At 23.5% G+C, this 20,574-nt stretch overlaps 1 protein-coding gene across 1 annotated transcript; it reads right to left on the reverse strand.

The window, feature by feature from the left end:
• Nucleotides 1-630: 630 nt before the first annotated feature.
• Nucleotides 631-18,955, reverse strand: LOC145831510 (uncharacterized). The gene is made up of 5 exons (XM_082938787.1): nucleotides 18,835-18,955; nucleotides 15,529-15,707; nucleotides 14,153-14,267; nucleotides 11,454-11,567; nucleotides 631-3,040 (listed from the first exon to the last, which is right to left on the reverse strand). Exons 1-5 carry the CDS (start codon nucleotides 18,925-18,927, stop codon nucleotides 2,933-2,935), a joined length of 609 nt encoding a protein of 202 aa, XP_082794913.1. The 5' UTR covers nucleotides 18,928-18,955; the 3' UTR covers nucleotides 631-2,932.
• Between the last annotated feature and the right edge of the window lie 1,619 nt (nucleotides 18,956-20,574).

Consider the following 20,574-nt stretch of genomic DNA (forward strand, 5'->3'; position numbering starts at 1 on the left):
AGTAAAGCATTAATGTAAATATTTTTCAAAACAATACTCCGTCAGTTTAAGTTATATTGAAAAAGTTTACAACTGTAAAATTTTTTTACAAACAATTTCTATTCGTAAACAGGTCGTAATGATATTTGTAAAAAGGAGTAATTTTTCTTTATGGAGAAAATTTCTGAAATTTTCAATATTTTGAGATCATTAGTTTAAAATGCGTATTTTTACTCGTTCTCAAGGTATTGTACAACATTTTAAGAACAGAAAGTTACAAACGTACCCATTACTGGCTAATTGACTTTTATTTCTATAGCTTAAATATTTAATAAAACCGTCCTAAACAGGCCTTTGGATACTCATGGATATTTATTTGTTCCTAAAGTTAAACCTGTTTATAAAACCTTTAATGTCAAAATAAAAAATTGTATTGGCATGTGCTCAAGTATGCTTATAAATTGTTTCAGCTATTTGTAATTTTAAATTTACAATAAATACCAAGTTGTTTTCATACTTGACAATCTACAAAGTTTAAGAAAATTTGAATATTTGTTGTAAACACATAAAATAATATACTAAAACAATAGTATGAATAAATAAACAAGTGATATGATAACTATTTTATTTGAAATCATAGAATATGCACGATTAAAATGATTTTAGTTTGAAAATAAAAAATCATGATAAATATAAAGTACTATATACCTTCGAAATAAATGTAACTTTAATTAAATTGACAAATATTTGAAATTGACACTCATTATAAAAACACTTGAAAAGCAAAAAAAAAAAAAATATATAGTCATATAAAGAAAGTCAAAGTTTTTTTTATTTATTTTAAACCTCTGATTTAATACTTAGTTTTTTTTTTTGTTTATTTCAAAATAAGTTTTAAAAACGAAGTTCAAAACGTATATAAGAATATGTAATAGTTACAACAAAGATATCATAAGTTTTTTGACATATGTGATGAAAAATAAAATGTACTACAAACTATTGACAGTATATGTTAGAACAGTTGCATGCATTTACCATATCTATTAAAAAAAGTGTGTTGTTTATCAACTCAATTAGTTTTAAGGTTTGAGGGGAAAATTTAAAAAGTAAAGTTATAGTGGAATTCATGTATGAAAAAATTTAAATTTGGAAAAAAAATATTTTCGAAAGCAGTAACTAAAAAGAGAATTTATTTCAAATTTTAAGATAAGTTAGATATTTAAAAAATGAAATAAATTGGGTACCGCTTTATTTTTTTACATTAAAATAAGATAAGTGTATATTCATTAGACTGTATATATTTATAAGCTTTACAAACCTTGTAATATAAAATACATGTTTTTTTTTAGGTTTAAAATTTTTAAAAGTTACTCACAAAAAATTTTAACCAACCATAGACTTATCTATTGCTAATAATTAATTCAAGAAATAGTTTTTATCAGATTAAAAAAATGTTGATACATACATCTAGTATTTCAAAATACTTTGTTAAAAATATCTCATTGCAACTTTAAGTGATACACAAAAGTAATTAAAAAAAATACGATGAAAATTTAAAAGTCAACATTTGTAAGTGAAATGTATTGAAATTATTTATTAATATCTACATTAATTTTTTTGATATTCTTGAAAGTTTGAGAAAAAAGTTTAAAAAATAAATAAAACTTTTAGCAACCAAAATAATCTCTATTGGCGCTATAAAACCCCTTATAGTTGTTAGAACTTTTATATGCAAAACACTTAGTAAATATCACTTTAATTAGATAACCTCCAGAATTTAAATAGTAAAGAAATAACTTTTATTTACTTGATGCAGTTATTGTGATCACTTGGTAATACTAATATACGGTAGAAAATTAATATCAAAATTAAAGTCATTTGGGAAGAAATAGTTCACAAGAAACATCATAAGAGATAACCAAAAATAAATGATCTGTAGAAAAAAATCCAAACTTTTAGTAATTACTTAAATTATAACAAACAACTACAAACGATGTGTCTCAAAAAAAAAGATTTAAGATCATGTGAGCTATAGAAAAGACATCTGTACGTCGACATGTAGTAACTTAATGTCACTATTTGAATTTAAACAAGAAAAAATATAGTGTTTCTTAAGAAGTTAACAAAATAATAACATGTCAGTATCGTTATTACATAATCTGAAGGCGTAACCAAAATTATAGTTTTATTCATATTAAATCTATTTTGAGATATTGGTAGATCTGTGTCTTGTATGCATATAAATAATCTCCATTGGCGCTATAAAAACCCCCTTATCAGTTTTTAGAACTTTTATATGGAAAACACTTAGTAAAAATAATTTTAATCAGATAACCTCCGGAATTTAAAAACAAAAGAAATAACTTGATGTTGTTAAATGAATTGTAAACTTTTAAAGTATTAACTTGATGCAGTTATTATAATCTAATATACGGTAGAAATAAACATAATCAAAATTAGAGTCATTTGGGAAAAAATAATTCATAAAAAACATCATAAAAGATAACTAAAGATAGATGATCTGTAGAAAAAAATCCAAACTTTTAGTAATTACTTAAATTATAACAAACAACTACAAACGATGTGTCTCAAAAAAAAAGATTTAAGATCATGTGAGCTATAGAAAAGACATCTGTATCTCAACATGTAGTTACTCAGTGTCACTATTTGAATTAAAACATATAAAAAAATCGTGTTTTTTAAGAAGTTAACAAAATAATAACATGTCAGTATCGTTATCCTATAACCTAAAGACGTAACCCAGATTAGAGTTTTATTCATTTCAAATATATTTTAAGATATTGGTAGATCTGTGTCTTGTATGCAGATAGAAAAAAGCAACAAAAACATATTTAACATGATGGGATAAAAAAAAATTCACATCAATTCAACGCAGATGTAACCCATGATAAGATGAAATTTCCATCAATATACCCCAACTTTTATTTCAAATCTACTTGGAGTTGTTGGTGGATCTGTGCCTGGTGTCATCATCACTTTTCAGTGGGACGTTTTCTTCCTTGGTGAAGTTTTGAGTTGAATCGTCGTTACTGAGCATCGCCTGTATGATAAATTAATTCTAATTTAAAAAGTTTTACACATTTTATTGTATATAATATATGAATTTATTTAATATTTTCTTCCTTGGTGAAGTTTTGAGTTGAATCGTCGTTACTGAGCATTGCCTGTATGATTAAATTAATTTTAATCAATAATATATATATATATATTTATAATAAATAAATTATAGCTCAGTACTATAAAATACATTTCCAGATAACTACAAACAACTAATAACAATTTGTATGATTAAATTAGTATATTTATAACTTTAAAAATTTAATATAATTTTTGTTATTGTCAATAAATATTTTTGTTTGTGAGTATCGCCTGTTAAGATATTTAATACTAAATATATGATACTCATAACAACAAATTTTTTACAGTATACATACTTCTACACCTGATGTATACAGCTTGGTCAAAACTTTTACATCTTATAATTAGTATTACATGCATTTAGAACTAAAAGGTATCTTGGAAATATTTAAAAAATAAAATATTTACAGTCAGTAGCAATGCTTTTAAAAATTAAATGGGTAATTTTTGTTTAGTTTTTCAGGGAGATTAATAACTTTTTGTATAAACAAATGGTTAAACAATACAAATTATATTGGCAAACTAAAAATGTATTTTTATCATAGTTAAAATTATAATATCTTCAATATCTATAACTATATATTAAATATGTTTAGTACTTAGCCAATGAAAAACTAATTTAAAAAATAATGATATCCGATTTTATTCAAATATTGCCTTACAGTTGATGCAATAAGCTTGCTTCATGATTATTTGGTTAAATAAATATTTGAACAACGTTGTTATATGTCATACAAACAAAAATATATGAAAACTTTGTTGTAAAAATGTTAAATATATTAATTAACTGACCAATTTTATAAAAAATTAAATAAAATTTAAAAACTTAGTTATCATAAAGTTAATACCTAAAATTTTCAAGTCACAAACATAAAAAGTTTAAAGTTTTTAATATTTCAAAGTTTAAAGTCCAAAACATGTGGGCAAACAAGCTTTTTCAGCTAGCATTTAAACATTTTTTTGTTAATTTCTATTTAGTTAGAACTTTTAAAATCCTTTTAGTGGTCATTAAATCAAAAATTCTTAGTTTAATATTAAAGATTAAAATGCATAAAACTCACCAACAAAACTCATATTTTGCAGAACTTTAAGCATTCATAGTAGTACTTCAGTTAGTATTTAATATTGATTTAGTAATTTTTTTACAGTAACATTTTCCTAAGCATATATAGCAGTACTTAACCAAAATTCATAAGATTAAACTTCAAAGATAAATAACATATTTAACATTAAAACGTATCACGTATATTCTACAGAACTTTTAAATTATATACGCTGTATATAGTATTGAATGTAAAACTTGTTAGTACAAAACTTAGTTTTTTAAAATACTATACCAAAATTTCAAGATCTATAACAAAATTTTAAATTGAAAAAAAAACACATTTAGCATTTTAAATAATTTTCTGCAAAAACAGATTAAAATACAACGCAAATATTGATAATCACACCACAGTTATTTGCATTAAATTTGCAATATTTTCTATATACTTCAACAACTTGTTATTTACTAACTCAATAATTATAATTTATTTATTTTAATTGTTGGTGTATTTACTCATATATAAAACACAATTATTAAAAAAAATAAAACAAAAATATAATGCACATAAGTTGTTTTAAAAATGATGTTATTTACAAAATAAAATACTCAGTTAAGACTTTTTATAAATTTTTGGCGAATAAAAAAAACAATATTCAAAAACACTGCATTTATATTTGCATTGTATTTATATATAAACACATTTTGCATTGTAAACTAATATTTGCAGTCAATTTTTGTGCGTAACTAAGTTGTCATGTACGAAGGTGAATAAGCATGGGCAAAACAATAAATTAAATAAAATTAAATACATTTTTTTTAAACAGATCATTAATAATTTTGCACTACTAATAGTTACTTGCAACTTAATATTTTATTCTTACGTAAACAAAGTGTAATGTATGAACGTGAGTAAACATACACATAACAGTTATGTGTCAAAACAATCGTATTATTACGTAATAACGCATACAATATACGTATTATGACGTAATAACACCAACAACACACTGATAAAAACTGCGGTGCTTTTTATTGAAGTAATATGGTTTTAAAATTATAAACTATTTACTAAACGATTAATGTTATAAAGAAATTTTCAAAATAAACATGGTACTTTGCATGGGTTTGAGTCTTTAACTTGATTGTTTCAATCAAACAATTATGCATTATGATATAAACAAATTTAAATTCAAAAACAAGTTAAAATTTATTTTATTTTTAGAGCTACAATAAATTAATCTTTGTAGCCTGTGTGTCATATTTATTAAGTTATGATTGGCTAATTATAACTTATGACTTTGTAATACATAAAAGGTATAATTATAAAATATGACTATTTGTGTGTCAATTTTGATCAATAACCTTTAAATATAAGGCAATAAACAGTTATTTTTAATTTCGACGAGAACTTTTATATAACATTGAACTAAATATTAGTGTGCATAAAAAGATAATTAAATTTATGTGTATTTTTACGAATATATTTAAACTACAACAGGTTTAAAATTAAAAAATGTCCTTCTGAACTATTCTATTTTTTAATATGCTATAATGTTTTTTAGATGAGCTAACTTGTTTTTTTTTTAATTAGGAAAAATGTGATAGCATAGAGGTTGTTAGAAAATGAACACACAAAAAATAACATTAAAAAAATCATGTTTATCTTAAAATAGCTAAGTTTTTGTTTTCTAATAAAAAAATAGTTGACCAAGCATGTTTTTAACAAGAAAAAAATAAACTGTACATAGTTTAAACTTAATCTAGAATTAATAAAAACATTTATTTTAAAACCTAAATTATATTTCTTATAATAAAAATACAAACGTTTCATAAAAACATGTTAAAGTATAAAAATAGTAAAAAATATTATTTAGAAATCATACTTATTTTCACAAAAAAAAAAAAAGGTGTGTTATAAAGCTAACACAAAAGACAATAGGAGTTTGCATAGTGAATAAATGCAGGTTGAAATTATCGATTTTTAGCTGCAAAAACAAGTTTTCTTTGCTGTTTGCTTCAATTTTTTTTCAGAATTTAGTTGAAGCAAACAAAAATTTTTTTTTGCATTAAACTTTAAAGAAGTAATTCATTTGCTTAAATAAAAATTTTCTGCAGTCTTAACCTGACAAAATTTATACTCGAGTTTTTAACTTAAAATCTGTATTCAAAACTTAAATGTTTTCACAAAGAAAAAACAGTGTTATGAAAGAAAACAAAATATGATTTAGCATCAAGGTAGGTGAATATTTAAAATATCAATTTTTGTATGAGACTTCAAACTTAAGCCATTTTTTCAGTTTATTTTGGAATTTTAATGCAGTTTTTGTGGCTAAATTTTTTTTAAATTATTTAAAACTAATTGAAAAAATTCATACTAAATGTAAAAACTTATACTTAAATTTTTTACATTTTCATAAAGAAAAATGACCTGTTATAAAGCATAGAGAAAAAAAAAACATAGTTAATGAATGAAGGTTAAAAATATCGATTTTATTATGTGAGCTGCAACAACAAGCACTCTTTTGTCGTTTGCTGCAAATATGTATGGAAATTTTAAATTCTGTCGGCTTAAATCCATAAAAGGATTTAAAACGTTGAAACCTACAGTCATTTTTAGTAACATGTATTTTTTAGTTTGAAACTTTGTTGAAAGCAGTTAAGTTTTTTTGGTATATTTTATAAAAACAATTTACTTTGTTCAACAAAAACCAAATACAGTTTCAAAAGTGATCAAGTTTAAATTTGAAAATTGAATAAAAACACGTTTATAAACTAAATTATTTACAGTCAAAATTTGATCAATCACTTAATCACTTATTTCTTCAAATACAAAATACACAATAAACTTTAAACTTAAGTAACTAAATTAAAAAGATTCGAACTTTTCTAATAATTGAAAGTTGGTTTGTTAAAAGGTATTTAGCTTTTAATGTTGTCAAACTAGTATACAAAAATGAATTTTATTTGTAATACAAAACAAAGTTTAATTACGATTAGTTATGATATTTGTTTTCAAATAGTTTAGTGTTTATATACTTGCTACAAAAAAAAAACAGAATAATAAATAGGTTTATTGTTGAATTTTTTAAAACTAAAATCCTAAAAAAACAATTTATACAAAAAAATTTATACAATATAAAACGCTTAAGTTAGACTCTAGAAACAAAATTTGAAACTATAAACTTTAGGCCTTGTTTTAATAAAGGTTTCATTTTTTTTAGCACATAAATATATTTATTACAATTATATACATTATTAAAGTTATTTTTCTAATATGCTTCAAAAATTAAGTTCTAATTTACATATATCAAATTTAATTACGGTATTTCTCAACACATCTTTACAGAACAACTTGAAAAAGAATCAACTGAGAAAAAAAAATCAGATATTGATTTATATGGTTATTTAAACTGCAATGTGTAAATATGTATTTTGTTGTTCTAATTTAGTGCTCAATAAAAAATACTGTGTGCAACAAAAACACAAACCAGCTTATGCCTTAACATTTAAAAATTCGCTTTAACGCTTTTTATTTACAATAGTTTAAATGAGATAAATCTTTAGTTATCAACTTTTGTGGTGGTTTTTCAGCTGCATGGTGTAAATATCTTGTGGTTTCATTTTTATAAAAATCCGATGAATCTCGTTTGTAACAAAAACACACTAGCTATGATCTTAATTTTTTTATTTAAACTGTATATTCTTTAAGTTGCAAAAAATTATACAGCTTAGAACAATAATAAAAGCAACTTAGTTTAACAAACTATCAATAGAGTACAAATTTCATTTTATATTGAAACTTTAAATAAAGTTTAGATAAATCTTAGTTGTTACAAAAACTACTTAGGTTTTGACATTTGAAATTTCACTTTTATAAAATTTTGTGCTTTTGGCTTTATACAAACTTGGTATTCATACAAAAATAACTTGAATTCAAAATAATAATTTATTCTTTTTAAGCACTTCTTTCAACTTGAACAAATTTCAGTAAGTTAAAAATAAAAATCATACTACTTTTATAGACAAATATGTTTCTAATGCTCAAAAAAAAAAAGGAGTTTTAGTTTTCATATTTCAATAATCGTACTGTAAATAACAAAGATTTAGTTTGTTACTTTGAACTTAAATTAATTTCTACTATTTCTTCTTAAGTAACAGATTTTTAACTTCAACTTGTTGTAAAGAGAAATAATTTTGAATTTAACATTTAAGTTTCAATCAGATTAAGGAAATGTATTGTATATGTTTATCTTGTTTTATTGTACAGTGTTTTTAAAATAAAACTTTGATAGCTAGGTAAACATTATTAAATTCAATAAAAAATTATTCAAACTTTTTTTTCGAACTACTTTTACAGTTTGTTTAAGAAATAAAAACTATAAAAGTAATAATATTTAAAATATTTCAGTGAAGAAATTGCAAAAAACTTAACTTTTATAGAACTTTATTTCAAAAGTTTTGAATTAATAACATTTCTAGGGTTTAAAAAATTGAAAATAAATGTAAACGCTTTACTTTAATCTTTAACAAATCAAAGAATACAAAAACAATGGCTTGAGGCATACTTAGTATATTACATTTTATTGTTTGTTTGATTTATTTTGTTATCACTTCAAAATTCAAAGTATTGCAGAAAAACTTAAAGAAAACACCAGAAAACCAACAAAAATTTTAATAATAATAGCTCACTAACAATACCAATGAAATAAATCTTAATATAGAAATGAATGATATGCAAAGAATGTAAAGTAAATAGTAATTGTCGCTGCAAGATGTAACTTCTAAGAAAGTTTAAAATTATAGACAGTTTAAATATTTTGCAATGCACAAATACAAAGACCTTATAAATTTTGAGCAATTTTTCAAGCATTAGTTTAAATATACAATATAAATAAAGTTTAAGTAATTTTTTGTGCTAATTTGTATATTTAACTAATTTTTAAATAAACATTGTTTTTTATGTGATAAAACATTATTGTACTAAAAGGTTATAAAGTTTTACAATAGTAAAAAACTAATAAACCCAAAAATGATTCTTAATAATACTAAGTTCTATTTAATTTAAGTATAATTTTAAACTTTTGAGGCCATAAAAAATACAAAAATATACATCCAATAGATTTAAACCTTAACTTGTTAGGGAATATTTAAAAACATAAAAAAACTATTATTTTCACAATGAAAACATCTTTTGCAAATCGCATAAGGCTTTTTTAACAAACAAAAGTATCCTCTTAAACCAACTTCAACAATTTATCTTACAAATTTATTCACCAATGTTTTTTGGTCACATTAGACTTAAAAAAAATGTACTAAAACGAAATTTTAAAGCACAAAAAGAGAAAGAGATTATAATTTAACCACTGAACTCAGGGTTGAAATGTAAATGCAAACCTTTTTAAATCACTGAACTCAAAAACATAAGTTCAAATATTAATATTAATAAACTTTCTAAATTTTACAATTTATTTTGTTCTTACAAATACATTTCTGTTGTAATAAATTCTTTATGTGTGGGAAATACTTTATGAAAACAATCTCAAAAACTCATAAAACATATAAACAGTTAAATGTTTTTATTCTTCAACCTTTGTGTTTTAAAACAAAAAAATTATCATATGTCAAGTACATGTGACTTATTTAAAATGTAAATTATCAAAAACATCTTCAAGAAAAGTACTACAAATAAATAATTTATCAATGAAATTACAAACTAAAAGTGAATATAAAAAAAAAGAGTAAATATTAATATGATACTTAAAGTTAAGAGAAATATGATTTAGATAATTTTTAATTTAGTATTGAACATTCTATACAATATTATTATTTTTCTAAAAACTTGAACTATCTATAATTATTACAATTTTTTTAAAGAAAAAAAATTAGTATTTTTACAACAGCTCCACTTACATTTTTTTTCAATAGCGCTTATATAACTTTTTAAACTACTTAACTAAAAAACACTTAGTGTGTTATTTTATTTTTAGTATTTAATATAAAACTTAAACTGTAGGTTTTATTTCATTTTAAATATACTGTACTTAAATTGTGGCACAGTTTTACTGAATACTTTATAATAATTTTAAATTAAAACAAGCTATAATAAACAGCCAACTTGACTTGTATAAGTACTTACTTAGAAAGTTTTATTAAACTATAAAAAAAAACTTTAAAGCAACTTCAGCTTAAGCATAGGGCTAAAGTTTATCAGTGTAAATTACATAAATTTTCTTTTAAGCCTAAATTTGGCAATTTTTCAACAAATTTAGTTATTGGATGTATTAGATACTTATTTTACACTTTTAAATTGAAACTAGGTTTAACATACTAATAGTTTTATTCCAATAAGTACATACTTAAAAAGTTACACTAAACTCTAAGAAAAATTAAGAAAAAAAATAAGAGGAAAAAAATTTCCATTTCAAACTAATTCAGCTAAAGCTTAGGGTTAAAGTTGATCAATTTAAATTGAATAATCTTTCTCTAAAGCTTTTAGTTGGCAACTTGACAACAGATATTGGCATTTGAATGAATTGAATTAATTTTATCTTATAAGCAACACACTTAACCTTTTGTTTTTCACAGTGTTTGTTTATGATATAGTATTTTTGAAATTCATTTGTTTTAAGCAATATTAAACATATCAAATTATAAATTAAATATACTATCTTTTTTGTAATTAAGTAGAAATTATCGAAGTTTAAAATAGTTTTTGTTTTTTGAAAATAAATTACAATACGATCAATTAAATTATATAAAATAATATATGATGAGTTTAAAGCTTTCCAATGGTAGTAATTTTCATTATCATATTGATTGCAAAGGTTTTATTTAATTTTTATGATGCATTAAGTTATTGTATTGAAATATGTGTGGATATACTATTCAAATTTCATTAAAACTAAAAAGTTAGAAGTTTTAAACAGATCAAATTAATTTTTTTCAGTTTGTATTTACAATATTTAATAACTTCAACTTTGAACACGCCATAGTATTAACAACTACAGTATTTTTTTATTTGTTTTTATAGAAAAACAATCTTTTGAAATTTATTGTCAATTTAGAGTTGTAATTTTTTGAAATAATTGGTAGTTACCTTTTCAGACTTCTTTTCACAATGGTAAAAAAATATCAAAGTTATTTGAACAACTCAAATAAACTATTTTTTTAGATTTATTTTCATAAAACAAAATAACACAAATAAGTATCGAAAATTTGAGAAAATCCCCAAGAATTAATCAAGTTAAAATAATAAATTCCAAACATTTACCTTTTTAGATTTCTTTTCATACAGGAAAATGACACATATAAGGATCAAAACTTCAAGACAGATCCCCAAGAATGGCCACAAAGCAGCAAGTCTGTCCTTTACACGGACGAGAATCTGTATAAAAATATATTAATGTACAAACAAATAATAAAATATAATGTATAACTTGATTTTTTTATCTCAATTTCTCATAAACGATAATGTGTATAAAAATACAGGTATGCACAAGCATTATGGGACTTAGATGTGGTAATATTATGAAGTAGAAGTATAAGTAAATGAGAATCTGTTAAAAATCTTGTATTTATTAGAAGAATATATGAACTACTATGAAGACTATAATACTTTGATACTATAACAAATCTATTTTTATACAAGATATCTAATTCCAACTACTTTTATATAAACAAGAATAACTTTTGAATGATGCTTTAGAAAAAATAAATATAGATATAGGAACAGAAAAGAAAATCTAACATAATTCTACAGTTCATATATTCAGGCATTACAAACTTAGTAGTAAATAAAAAGTAAAAAAAGGTTGTACTATACTAGAACTTGGTAAGTATTACATTATTGATCATTATATAAACAATTATTGCTAAGAAATTTGCAGTTGTTTTTTTGATATATATATAAAAAACTTTAATTTTCGCAGAAAGTAGTATTTCAAAACAGTATTACGTACATTGAGCAAAAAACATATTAATTTTTAAATAAAGCTGCAGGTCTGCTTTTTGAAATACATTCTTCTAAACTATAATTTTTTTAAAAGTAGTTTTTGTACCTACGCAGTAAACTACATAGCTAAAATGACAAAGTTATGTGTTTGTTGGCTGATAGAGGAACCAAATTTTTTTTTACTTTCATTATTATTTTGCTATAATTTTTGGTGATAAAATTATTTTACAAATTAACTTTAAGTTTTTTTAAATTTGGTAACAAATTTACAAGTAAAGTTTCCAAACCAGTAAATTTTACCTTAAGTTTTTTTTTTACCTTTTTATAAGTGTGTAAGATCATAAATGACAACTAAACAACATATTTGTATTACCTCATTGAACTTAAGTGAAGTTTAGCTGAATGAATTATTAACTATGAATTTATAAAAATGCCAAAACAACTTTCAAATTAGTTTTATATATGTTGTTTTTATCAACCTAACAATATCTATAAATTATACATTGTTGCCAAAATATGAAAAACTGTTTGCTAAAAATTTAACAATTGATGTATTTTTATAACTTAGGAGTAAAAACCACAAACACTAAAAACTCATGCATTGTAATATTATGAACATTTGCATACATAAAATCAATAGTACGCTAAGATACTGCTGACTATATTATAAAAAAACACAAGGTTTAAATTTTGTTGGGATAAAATTCAAATTGACTCCTTAATCAAAGTCACAAATAATAAAAAAATAATTTGTTATATTACTTACTGTTATAAAAAAAGAAAAATTTTTTAATAACATTTTTTTTGAAGTCCAGCCTTTAAAGGTTTAAATTTTAAAAATGTAACTTATAGTCTCTTTTGTTTTGTTTTTAGTTGTGCTTAGAACAAAAGTAACTTTGATGTTAAATACTAAGTTATATTTTTACTAAAATTTCTTTTTGTATACCATTTTTTAAAAGAGTCCTTTAGTTAAACTATTTATTATAAGTTAAGAGCAAGTTTATATAAATATAACAATTTTTGATAAAGTGAGTAAATATATAGTTAATTATTAATAGTTTTATTCATGTCATAACTTATTCGATTTCTGCACTATTCAAATTTGAATTATTTTAGAAATGATATAATTGAAAAACTTAAATAAAGAAATATTTATGATAAGAAGTAAAAAAAGCTGTGTAGTAAAAACCTAAATAAATAAAAAACACATAATTAACTCATATAAGTTTAAATAAGACAAACACCTTAATTCTGACATATACTAACTTAGCAGTTTGATAAGTTTTGTTAAAAAAGTTCATTATGCTGTAAATTTTCATCTTATACCGAAAATTGAAAATATTATACTTTTTTAGTTATCAGTGATTTTGCAAACTAGTAATAGTTTAAAAAAGTTTTTGTATTTGTGTTTACAACTTACGTTGAGAAACGAAATTATATAAAGACAAATACTTTTGATAAATAAAAAGTAAACTTTAAAATATCCAAAAATTGTGCTTGTAAGGTTGAGCGAATCGGAAAAAATCTTTATAAACAAACATGGCAAAAGATTAATTAGAAAAATAAACATTGTGAAGCTACTTCATATTATTACTCCCCAAATGCTCTCGATAAAACATGCACAAGTAACACAGACTAAAATAATAAATTAAATGTTTTAAAATTGTGAGTTTTTACACATGTAATAAAACTTCAAAACGGAATAATATTCAGTTACTACTTAAAAACAATTATATAAACTCACTTCATGATAAACATGTTTAACATTTAAATTAAACCGATACTTACGTTAATTATATTTATATATATAGCTATAAGTTTTTAATATTAGGAAAAAATCAATTATTTAAGAGTATTTAATTTCAGCAGCTAATTGTATTTACATTTAAAGTTATATTTAATTTTAAATTTGTGTAAAAATAACAAATAACAATCTTTGTTTCAGTAGTTTTGGTAACACTAGTATAACTATATTCACATTTGTAAATAAATGTTTAAATTTAATTAAAAACAATCACCTCTGCCTCAGTAGTTTTAGGTTCGTCAGTTCCATTTACTTTAGCTGTGTAACTGTAAACACACTTGTAGTTGCCTCTTTGCTCGTAATCCAGTTTCAAAAATTTCAAAGTTGAACTGTTTGAATTGAAAAATTAATGTACGTAACAAAACTTAATACTGCATCTACTAAAATCAGAGCTCAATAAAGTTTTATTTTTGTAAATTATTTTGATCAATCAATTCAAAAAATTAATTATTTGTTTATTATTTTATTTTTTAAATTCTCAGTTCACATTAAGTTTTATAACTTTATGTTGTTAAAAGCTTAATGATAACTTATTATTTAAAAATTATTTTCGGGAAGCCCTGGTTTAAATTAATATATTTAGCAAACGCAATGACTGCCACTTTTTGAGGCAAAATTGTCAGCCTGAGTGTCCGAAAACAGAGTTGATGAAACAGTTCAACAAGTTGAGTCAAAAGTGAAAAAAAATTACTCAGAGTTGCCAAATGGTTTTGAAAATTTTTCTTCAAGTTTTCAAAATTTCTTCCAAGATTATAAAACAACACATGTTAGGATCTATTTTAAGATTAAACTTAAGGTGAAAAATGTGTTATTTAGTAAACGAAACTGAAAAGATACTGTAAAGCTACTTTAAACGTGTCTAAAAAAACTTTTTGATGATGAGAAAATAAAATTATATATTTGATAGATGTTTTTTTTGTCAAATTGAAATTTTACAACTTAACATGTTAAAGTTATCTATAATTCCAGGTTTTTTGTCAACCCTGATTATATTTTTCACTTTTGACTCATACTCAACTTGTTAAACTGTTCCAGCATACAGTACAAATATATTTGAATTGTTAATTAAAGTCACAATACAAAGCAACAAATCAAACCTCTACTAAACCTTATGCTCTTCAAATCTAATGACTACTCATAGATTACCACAGCAAGCCTCCTTATCACATTTGTAATTATAAAAGTAGTTAACAATCATTTATATGAATAAAACATCTTATTATCTTCTTCATCAATCTCATAAGTATTTTCTTCTTCTTATTTATCATGTCAACTCAAACCTCTAATAAATCTTTACAACAATCTCATATGCTTTAAATATTTAAATTAATATAACATAGCTTGTTAAATGACATTTTTATAAAGCATATGCAGCATATACTCATAAAAACTATTTAAAAATATTTTATAAATAACTTTTAACAATACTTACCTATTATTAAAATTACTTTCAAAACAATTTTTTTTAAATTAACAAAAGTATTCACACAAAACATCAGCCTAACATTTCCAAAAGTTTCATACCAGCCTGCCATTTTTCCTCAGCGTGCCACAATATCAATACTCTCTGTATATAAAACAGTTTTTAACCTCTTGATATCTTCTTCCTCGATCTCATAAGTTTCTCCTTCTTCAAGCTCATCGTAATCACTTTCCTCTTCCTTCTTGTAGCTCCACGTGAAGTCTCCTTGGGAGAACTCGTGCGACAGTTTGCAGGTCAGCTTCCTTCCCTCGTCGCCATTGTTGAACGTCAGCGACTTGTGGCCTTGCTGCAAGAGAAGAAATGTTTTATGCACTTATTTTCTCAGCTGTTTCAAGCTGCATAAAGCACAATGATTGTATTAAAAACATGATACAGGTTTATTTGAAATACACATATTATATTTATCTTTCTTCCTTCATCTCAGTCTGTTGACTGTCAATGACTTGTGGCTGTGAGAGAAAATATGGTTACATATTGTTTTAAGCACTTGTTTTCCCAGCTGTTTAAAATTGCACAAAGCACAATGACTGTATTTAAAACACAGGTTTATTTAAAATAGACATATTATAATAGGGGTAGGGGTGAGTCAAAAATCATAAAAATATGTGATCTTTGGGGTCAAAATCATTTTTTGAGCAGGGAATTTTTTTTAAACAATTTTTGTTATTTAATATTATACTCTTTTTAATAATGCTAAAACACATCTAAATCAAAATGAATGATATAATTTTTACAACATGACCAAAAAAAATGTGCTGTACTCCCTACCCCTAATTATATTTATCTTTCTTCCTTCATCTCAGTTTGTTGAACGTCAGGGACTTGCTGCCTTGCTGTATAATAAACTTAAGATTACAGTAGTTTAAAGGAGTTCAAATGCGAGAGGAGAACAGTTGTGAAACATTTTTATTCCCATTTATTTTCCCAGCTGTTTAAAATTGCACAATGTTAGTAATAGAATAACAAAGATGACACAGGATTAAAAAATGTTTTAATATTTTGTTTTATTATATTTCTTCCTTCATCACCACTGTTTGTAGTCAGTGATTAGTGGGCCATACTGTGATAACAAAACATTTCTGTAAGTTAATTTTTAGATATATTTACATCTTCTTTGCTGAACACTTTGTTGCCTTGCCATGAGAAGAAAATGTTAAACTTACAGTAGCTTATTTTTTTTTAGAAGTCCTTTCATTAGGATTGAATAAGGTGTAATAAACATGACACAGGATTTCAAAAATTTGTTTGTTTTTTATCATATTATTATTTTTTCCTTCATCACCATTGTTTAAAATCAGTTGTTTGAGGCCTTGCTTAAAAAAAAAGAGCTGTTGTTTTATAACTTCTATTAATTAAAAATCTGAGAAAACAACTTTATCAACTCGAAAAAGGGTTTTGGAATGTACAGTGTAGTAATTGCATAACAATTTTGTTAACTTTTTTTTTTCCATTGTGAAGGGCATAGGAGGGTGGGCATAGGAGGGTCAAACACATTTTTTCAAAAACGAGTCTTATTTTTAACATATCTAAAAGCAATCAAAGTTTGAGCATTCAATAGGTATCTTATAGGAGGCACAAACTAAAAGGGCAAAAATAGACTATTTTACTAAAAATTTTTCTCCTCATTCAATTTTTGAGCAATCGTTTTAAAACTTTTTCAGAGTAGTTTTTAACAAATTTCAAACAATTTGTAGGTAACAGAATTTTAAACTTTTGGAAAATTATACAAAAAATAAACAAATAAAACATAATTTTTTAAATTTTAGTTTTTTTTTCTGACTTTTCAAAAATCCTACAAGTTGTTTTTTATATTTAAAAGTACATTTCCTGAAAATTTGAATTAAATTGCTTTAAAAATAGAGGAGGAGATTTAGTTTTTGAATTTTGAGAAAATTACCTTTGTAAATTTTTAATTCTATACAGTGTATTAGAATTTTTCTACAAAACTTGTTATATCTTATAAGTTAACTAAATATGTGGTATTAAACTGCTGGTTAACTAAATATGTGGTACTACCTTAAACTCAGTCTCAATATTAAAATTTGATTTGTTAAGTTTTTTTAGTAAAAATTTTGAGTAAAAATTTGGTTTTATTTTAATTTAATTGTTTAAATGCTATTTTCAATGACTGTCACATATCTTTTTAGATTTATTTAAGCACTGACGAGGTCTTTGACCAAAAATTAGTTTCTAAAATGAATTCTTGAAAGAATAAATTCATTAAATATGTGGTATAATAAAATGTACATGAATTTTTTTAGTTCTGTAAAAACTATCCTATAGTTTGTACTTTAAGCTTTGAAATAAGAGACAATGTTAATTTTTGTAAAAAAATGTTAAATGTCAAAAACTTATGGCCTTGCTGTAAAATTAAATAGCATGAAAATTAAATTTTTTAAGTCTTCTGCCAATGAAAAAATTTTTTTTTCTAAAAAATTGCTTTAAATGCCACACAAAGTAAGAGTAAATTATTTATTATAAGTTTTGTCTTCATTGTTGAACGTTTAGTATTTGTGGCTTTGCTGCTGAAATAAAATAGATTCAGTAACTTTATTTTCAAATCTTTTTACCAATCTCTTAAATCAGGGGTCGGCAAACTGCAACCCGTGGGCCACTTTGAACTTTTTTTATCTAGTCTAATATATTAATATTCCCAAAAAACGAAAATAAAAAATTAGTGTTGTCTTTAAAGGATAATCTGTCGCCTAATTTTTTTGTTTGAAAAAAAAAAATCATAGTTTTTTTAAGCACATAAAAAACGTTCCTTTTTAACCTGCCAACCCCTGTCTTAAATTACACTTTTGAAGCCTTATGTTTTCGTTTTCCCATTTTAAAATCAGAAAAAAGCTCATCCATTGCTCATGCTTAGATGTTAAATGACATTTATGTGAACTGGTACTATTATTAAAATCAGTTTATCGAATTTATTTAAATGTTAGTAAATTGTATTTTTGCTGGCACAGTAACATTTTGTATAACTATTTTAATAATTCTTACATTTTTCAATTTGCTTGTTTATATTTAAAAAAAAAATATCTATTTAAGTACAAGTTAATTTGATTTTAAATAAATGGTCCATTTTGCTTTAAAAAGCCTAACTAATAAAGTTTTTAACTTAAAAAATATACAATTGATCAATACTAAAAATGATACTTTTAAAAACTGTTTAGTATTATTGTTACTATTTTAGAAAACCGTGCTATAAATTCAATAAATTAAGCATATAAAAAAAATTTCTTACTTCCAGACTAGCAGTGACTAACTAACAAAGTTTTTTATTAAAAAAATATACAACTGATCAATACTTAAAATAAACATTTTAAAAGTTGTTAAGTTTAATTTTTTAATACACAATTGTTTTAGTAGTTTTGTAAATTAAATGAATCAAATATATAAATAAAAAAAAATCTTACTTCCAAACTAGCAGTGACAGTGTCATTGGAGGACGCAACTTCAGTGTTGGCACAACATAGGCCAACAAGTAACAAGCAAATAAACAGCTTCATTTTTATTTAAATAAATACCTGTTTACCTGTTTGTTAGTATATCACATTGAAATAATTCATTTACTGTCATAAAATAGATTAAATAATAAATTAACCAAATTAGAGATAAAGTAATGTCTTTAATGTAGAAAACTGATGTAAAATGGTTCTTTTGTGGTTTGATAGTGTGGCCCATAAAATGCAACACTATCAAAAATATTTTGTACATATCTTACAATATAAAACATATATAGCTACAGATGCTATCCATTGAAATAAATCAAAATAAATAGTTTTGGTATGTAAAGTTTTTGCTTGAGCTTCAGAATTTCCCAACCTTTATTATTTCATTTAAGGGTTTCCACAGATCAAACTGAAAAAAATTTCCTGACCCCAACTCAAAAAACAGTTATGGAAACTTTTTAAAATCTTATCTAGCTTCCATTTGGTAATGTTAGCTCCATGCTTAAAAGCTATATATATATATAGAAAAAAACTGTCCAAAGACTTGAAAAAAATCATAACTGTCCTTAGTCATCCTGAGTTAAAAAGAAATCTCAAGTTATCCTGTAATTTTCTAGTAGTTTAAAACAATCTGAGTACCATGAGTGTGTGGCAGCCCCTAAAATTTTACTAAATTTAAAGAAAGTTTTAAAAGGTGCTAGTTGCTATTTTATGGTATTTTAAGTACCTTTATAAGTTTTATTGAATTTCCAGTGATTTCTTGAGTACACAAGGTATTAGTTTTCTGTGAGTTTGATTCAAGTAAGACATTCTAAAACAAAAAATAAACATTCATAGTATTTATAATCATAGAAAATTTTAATTTACTCCAACAGTTCAATTAGAACCTAAAATAGATGAATTGCAAACAAAAAATTTAAGAAAATTATATTAATAGACTTCAGTTATTAGTGATGATAAACTTTCTTATTTTAAGAGTATGCTTTTATTAAATTTCCTGACTTTTTCTGAGCTTTTGCCAAAATCTTTGTTTTCTGCTGACTTTTTATTTTCTAACTTTTTGACAAACCTGTCAGTTAAAAATCTTCAAAAAGTTTTGCAATTATTTATAGTAATGTTTTCTAAACACTAAAAATATTTAACTGACCTTGTTTTTGATTGCATAACAGTAAATCTGAGTGAGGTAAAAAATTGAATGAGCCAAAAATAAAAAACAGCATTGTTAATTAAGCCTAACTACTTCAATAGAATTGATACTAGCAAAAGGACAAAGTTAAAAAACTCTTTTAAATTGTCATTTTGACTGTAAATTACTTGTTTTTTTTTTGCTTTAGCATAGTTTGTTTTAAACTATACTAAATACATTACTAATTTTTCGATTACACTTATAGTGCATGAAGTTTTTCATTACATAAACAGAAGAATATGGAAAGAATTTAATTTGTTTCAACAATACATAATTAACTTGCAGTTTTCTTGTTTATTTGTTTACTAACATTGCAACCAATAGCGTCTCTCAGTGGTTAAAAAAAAAAATCTTATAGCGATAAGTAATTGTTGAAAATTTTTATAAAAGTACAAACTAAACTACGATAAATATAGAACAAATTCACTGTGGAAAACGTTGATATAGATTTAAGTTTGTTTTAAAAAATACATAGTGTCAAAATTAAGTTGAAGTTTTGTTTTTAGAGATTTAACAAC

Source organism: Thalia democratica, chromosome 3 (genome assembly GCF_965202585.1).
Source record: "Thalia democratica chromosome 3, ktThaDemo2.hap1.1, whole genome shotgun sequence".
Classification (NCBI taxonomy): Eukaryota; Metazoa; Chordata; class Thaliacea; order Salpida; family Salpidae; genus Thalia; species Thalia democratica.

Excerpts from the sequence above, each read along its gene's own strand:
- LOC145831510 (XM_082938787.1), bottom strand. The coding sequence starts at position 18,927 with ATGAAGCTGTTTATTTGCTTGTTACTTGTTGGCCTATGTTGTGCCAAC. Across the intron at positions 14,268-15,528 it reads GAGGAAGAAGATATCAAGAG|TTCAACTTTGAAATTTTTGA; the intron begins GTTAAAAACTGT and ends CAATTCAAACAG. Across the intron at positions 3,041-11,453 it reads ATGAAAAGAAATCTAAAAAG|GCGATGCTCAGTAACGACGA; the intron begins GTAAATGTTTGG and ends TTTATCATACAG.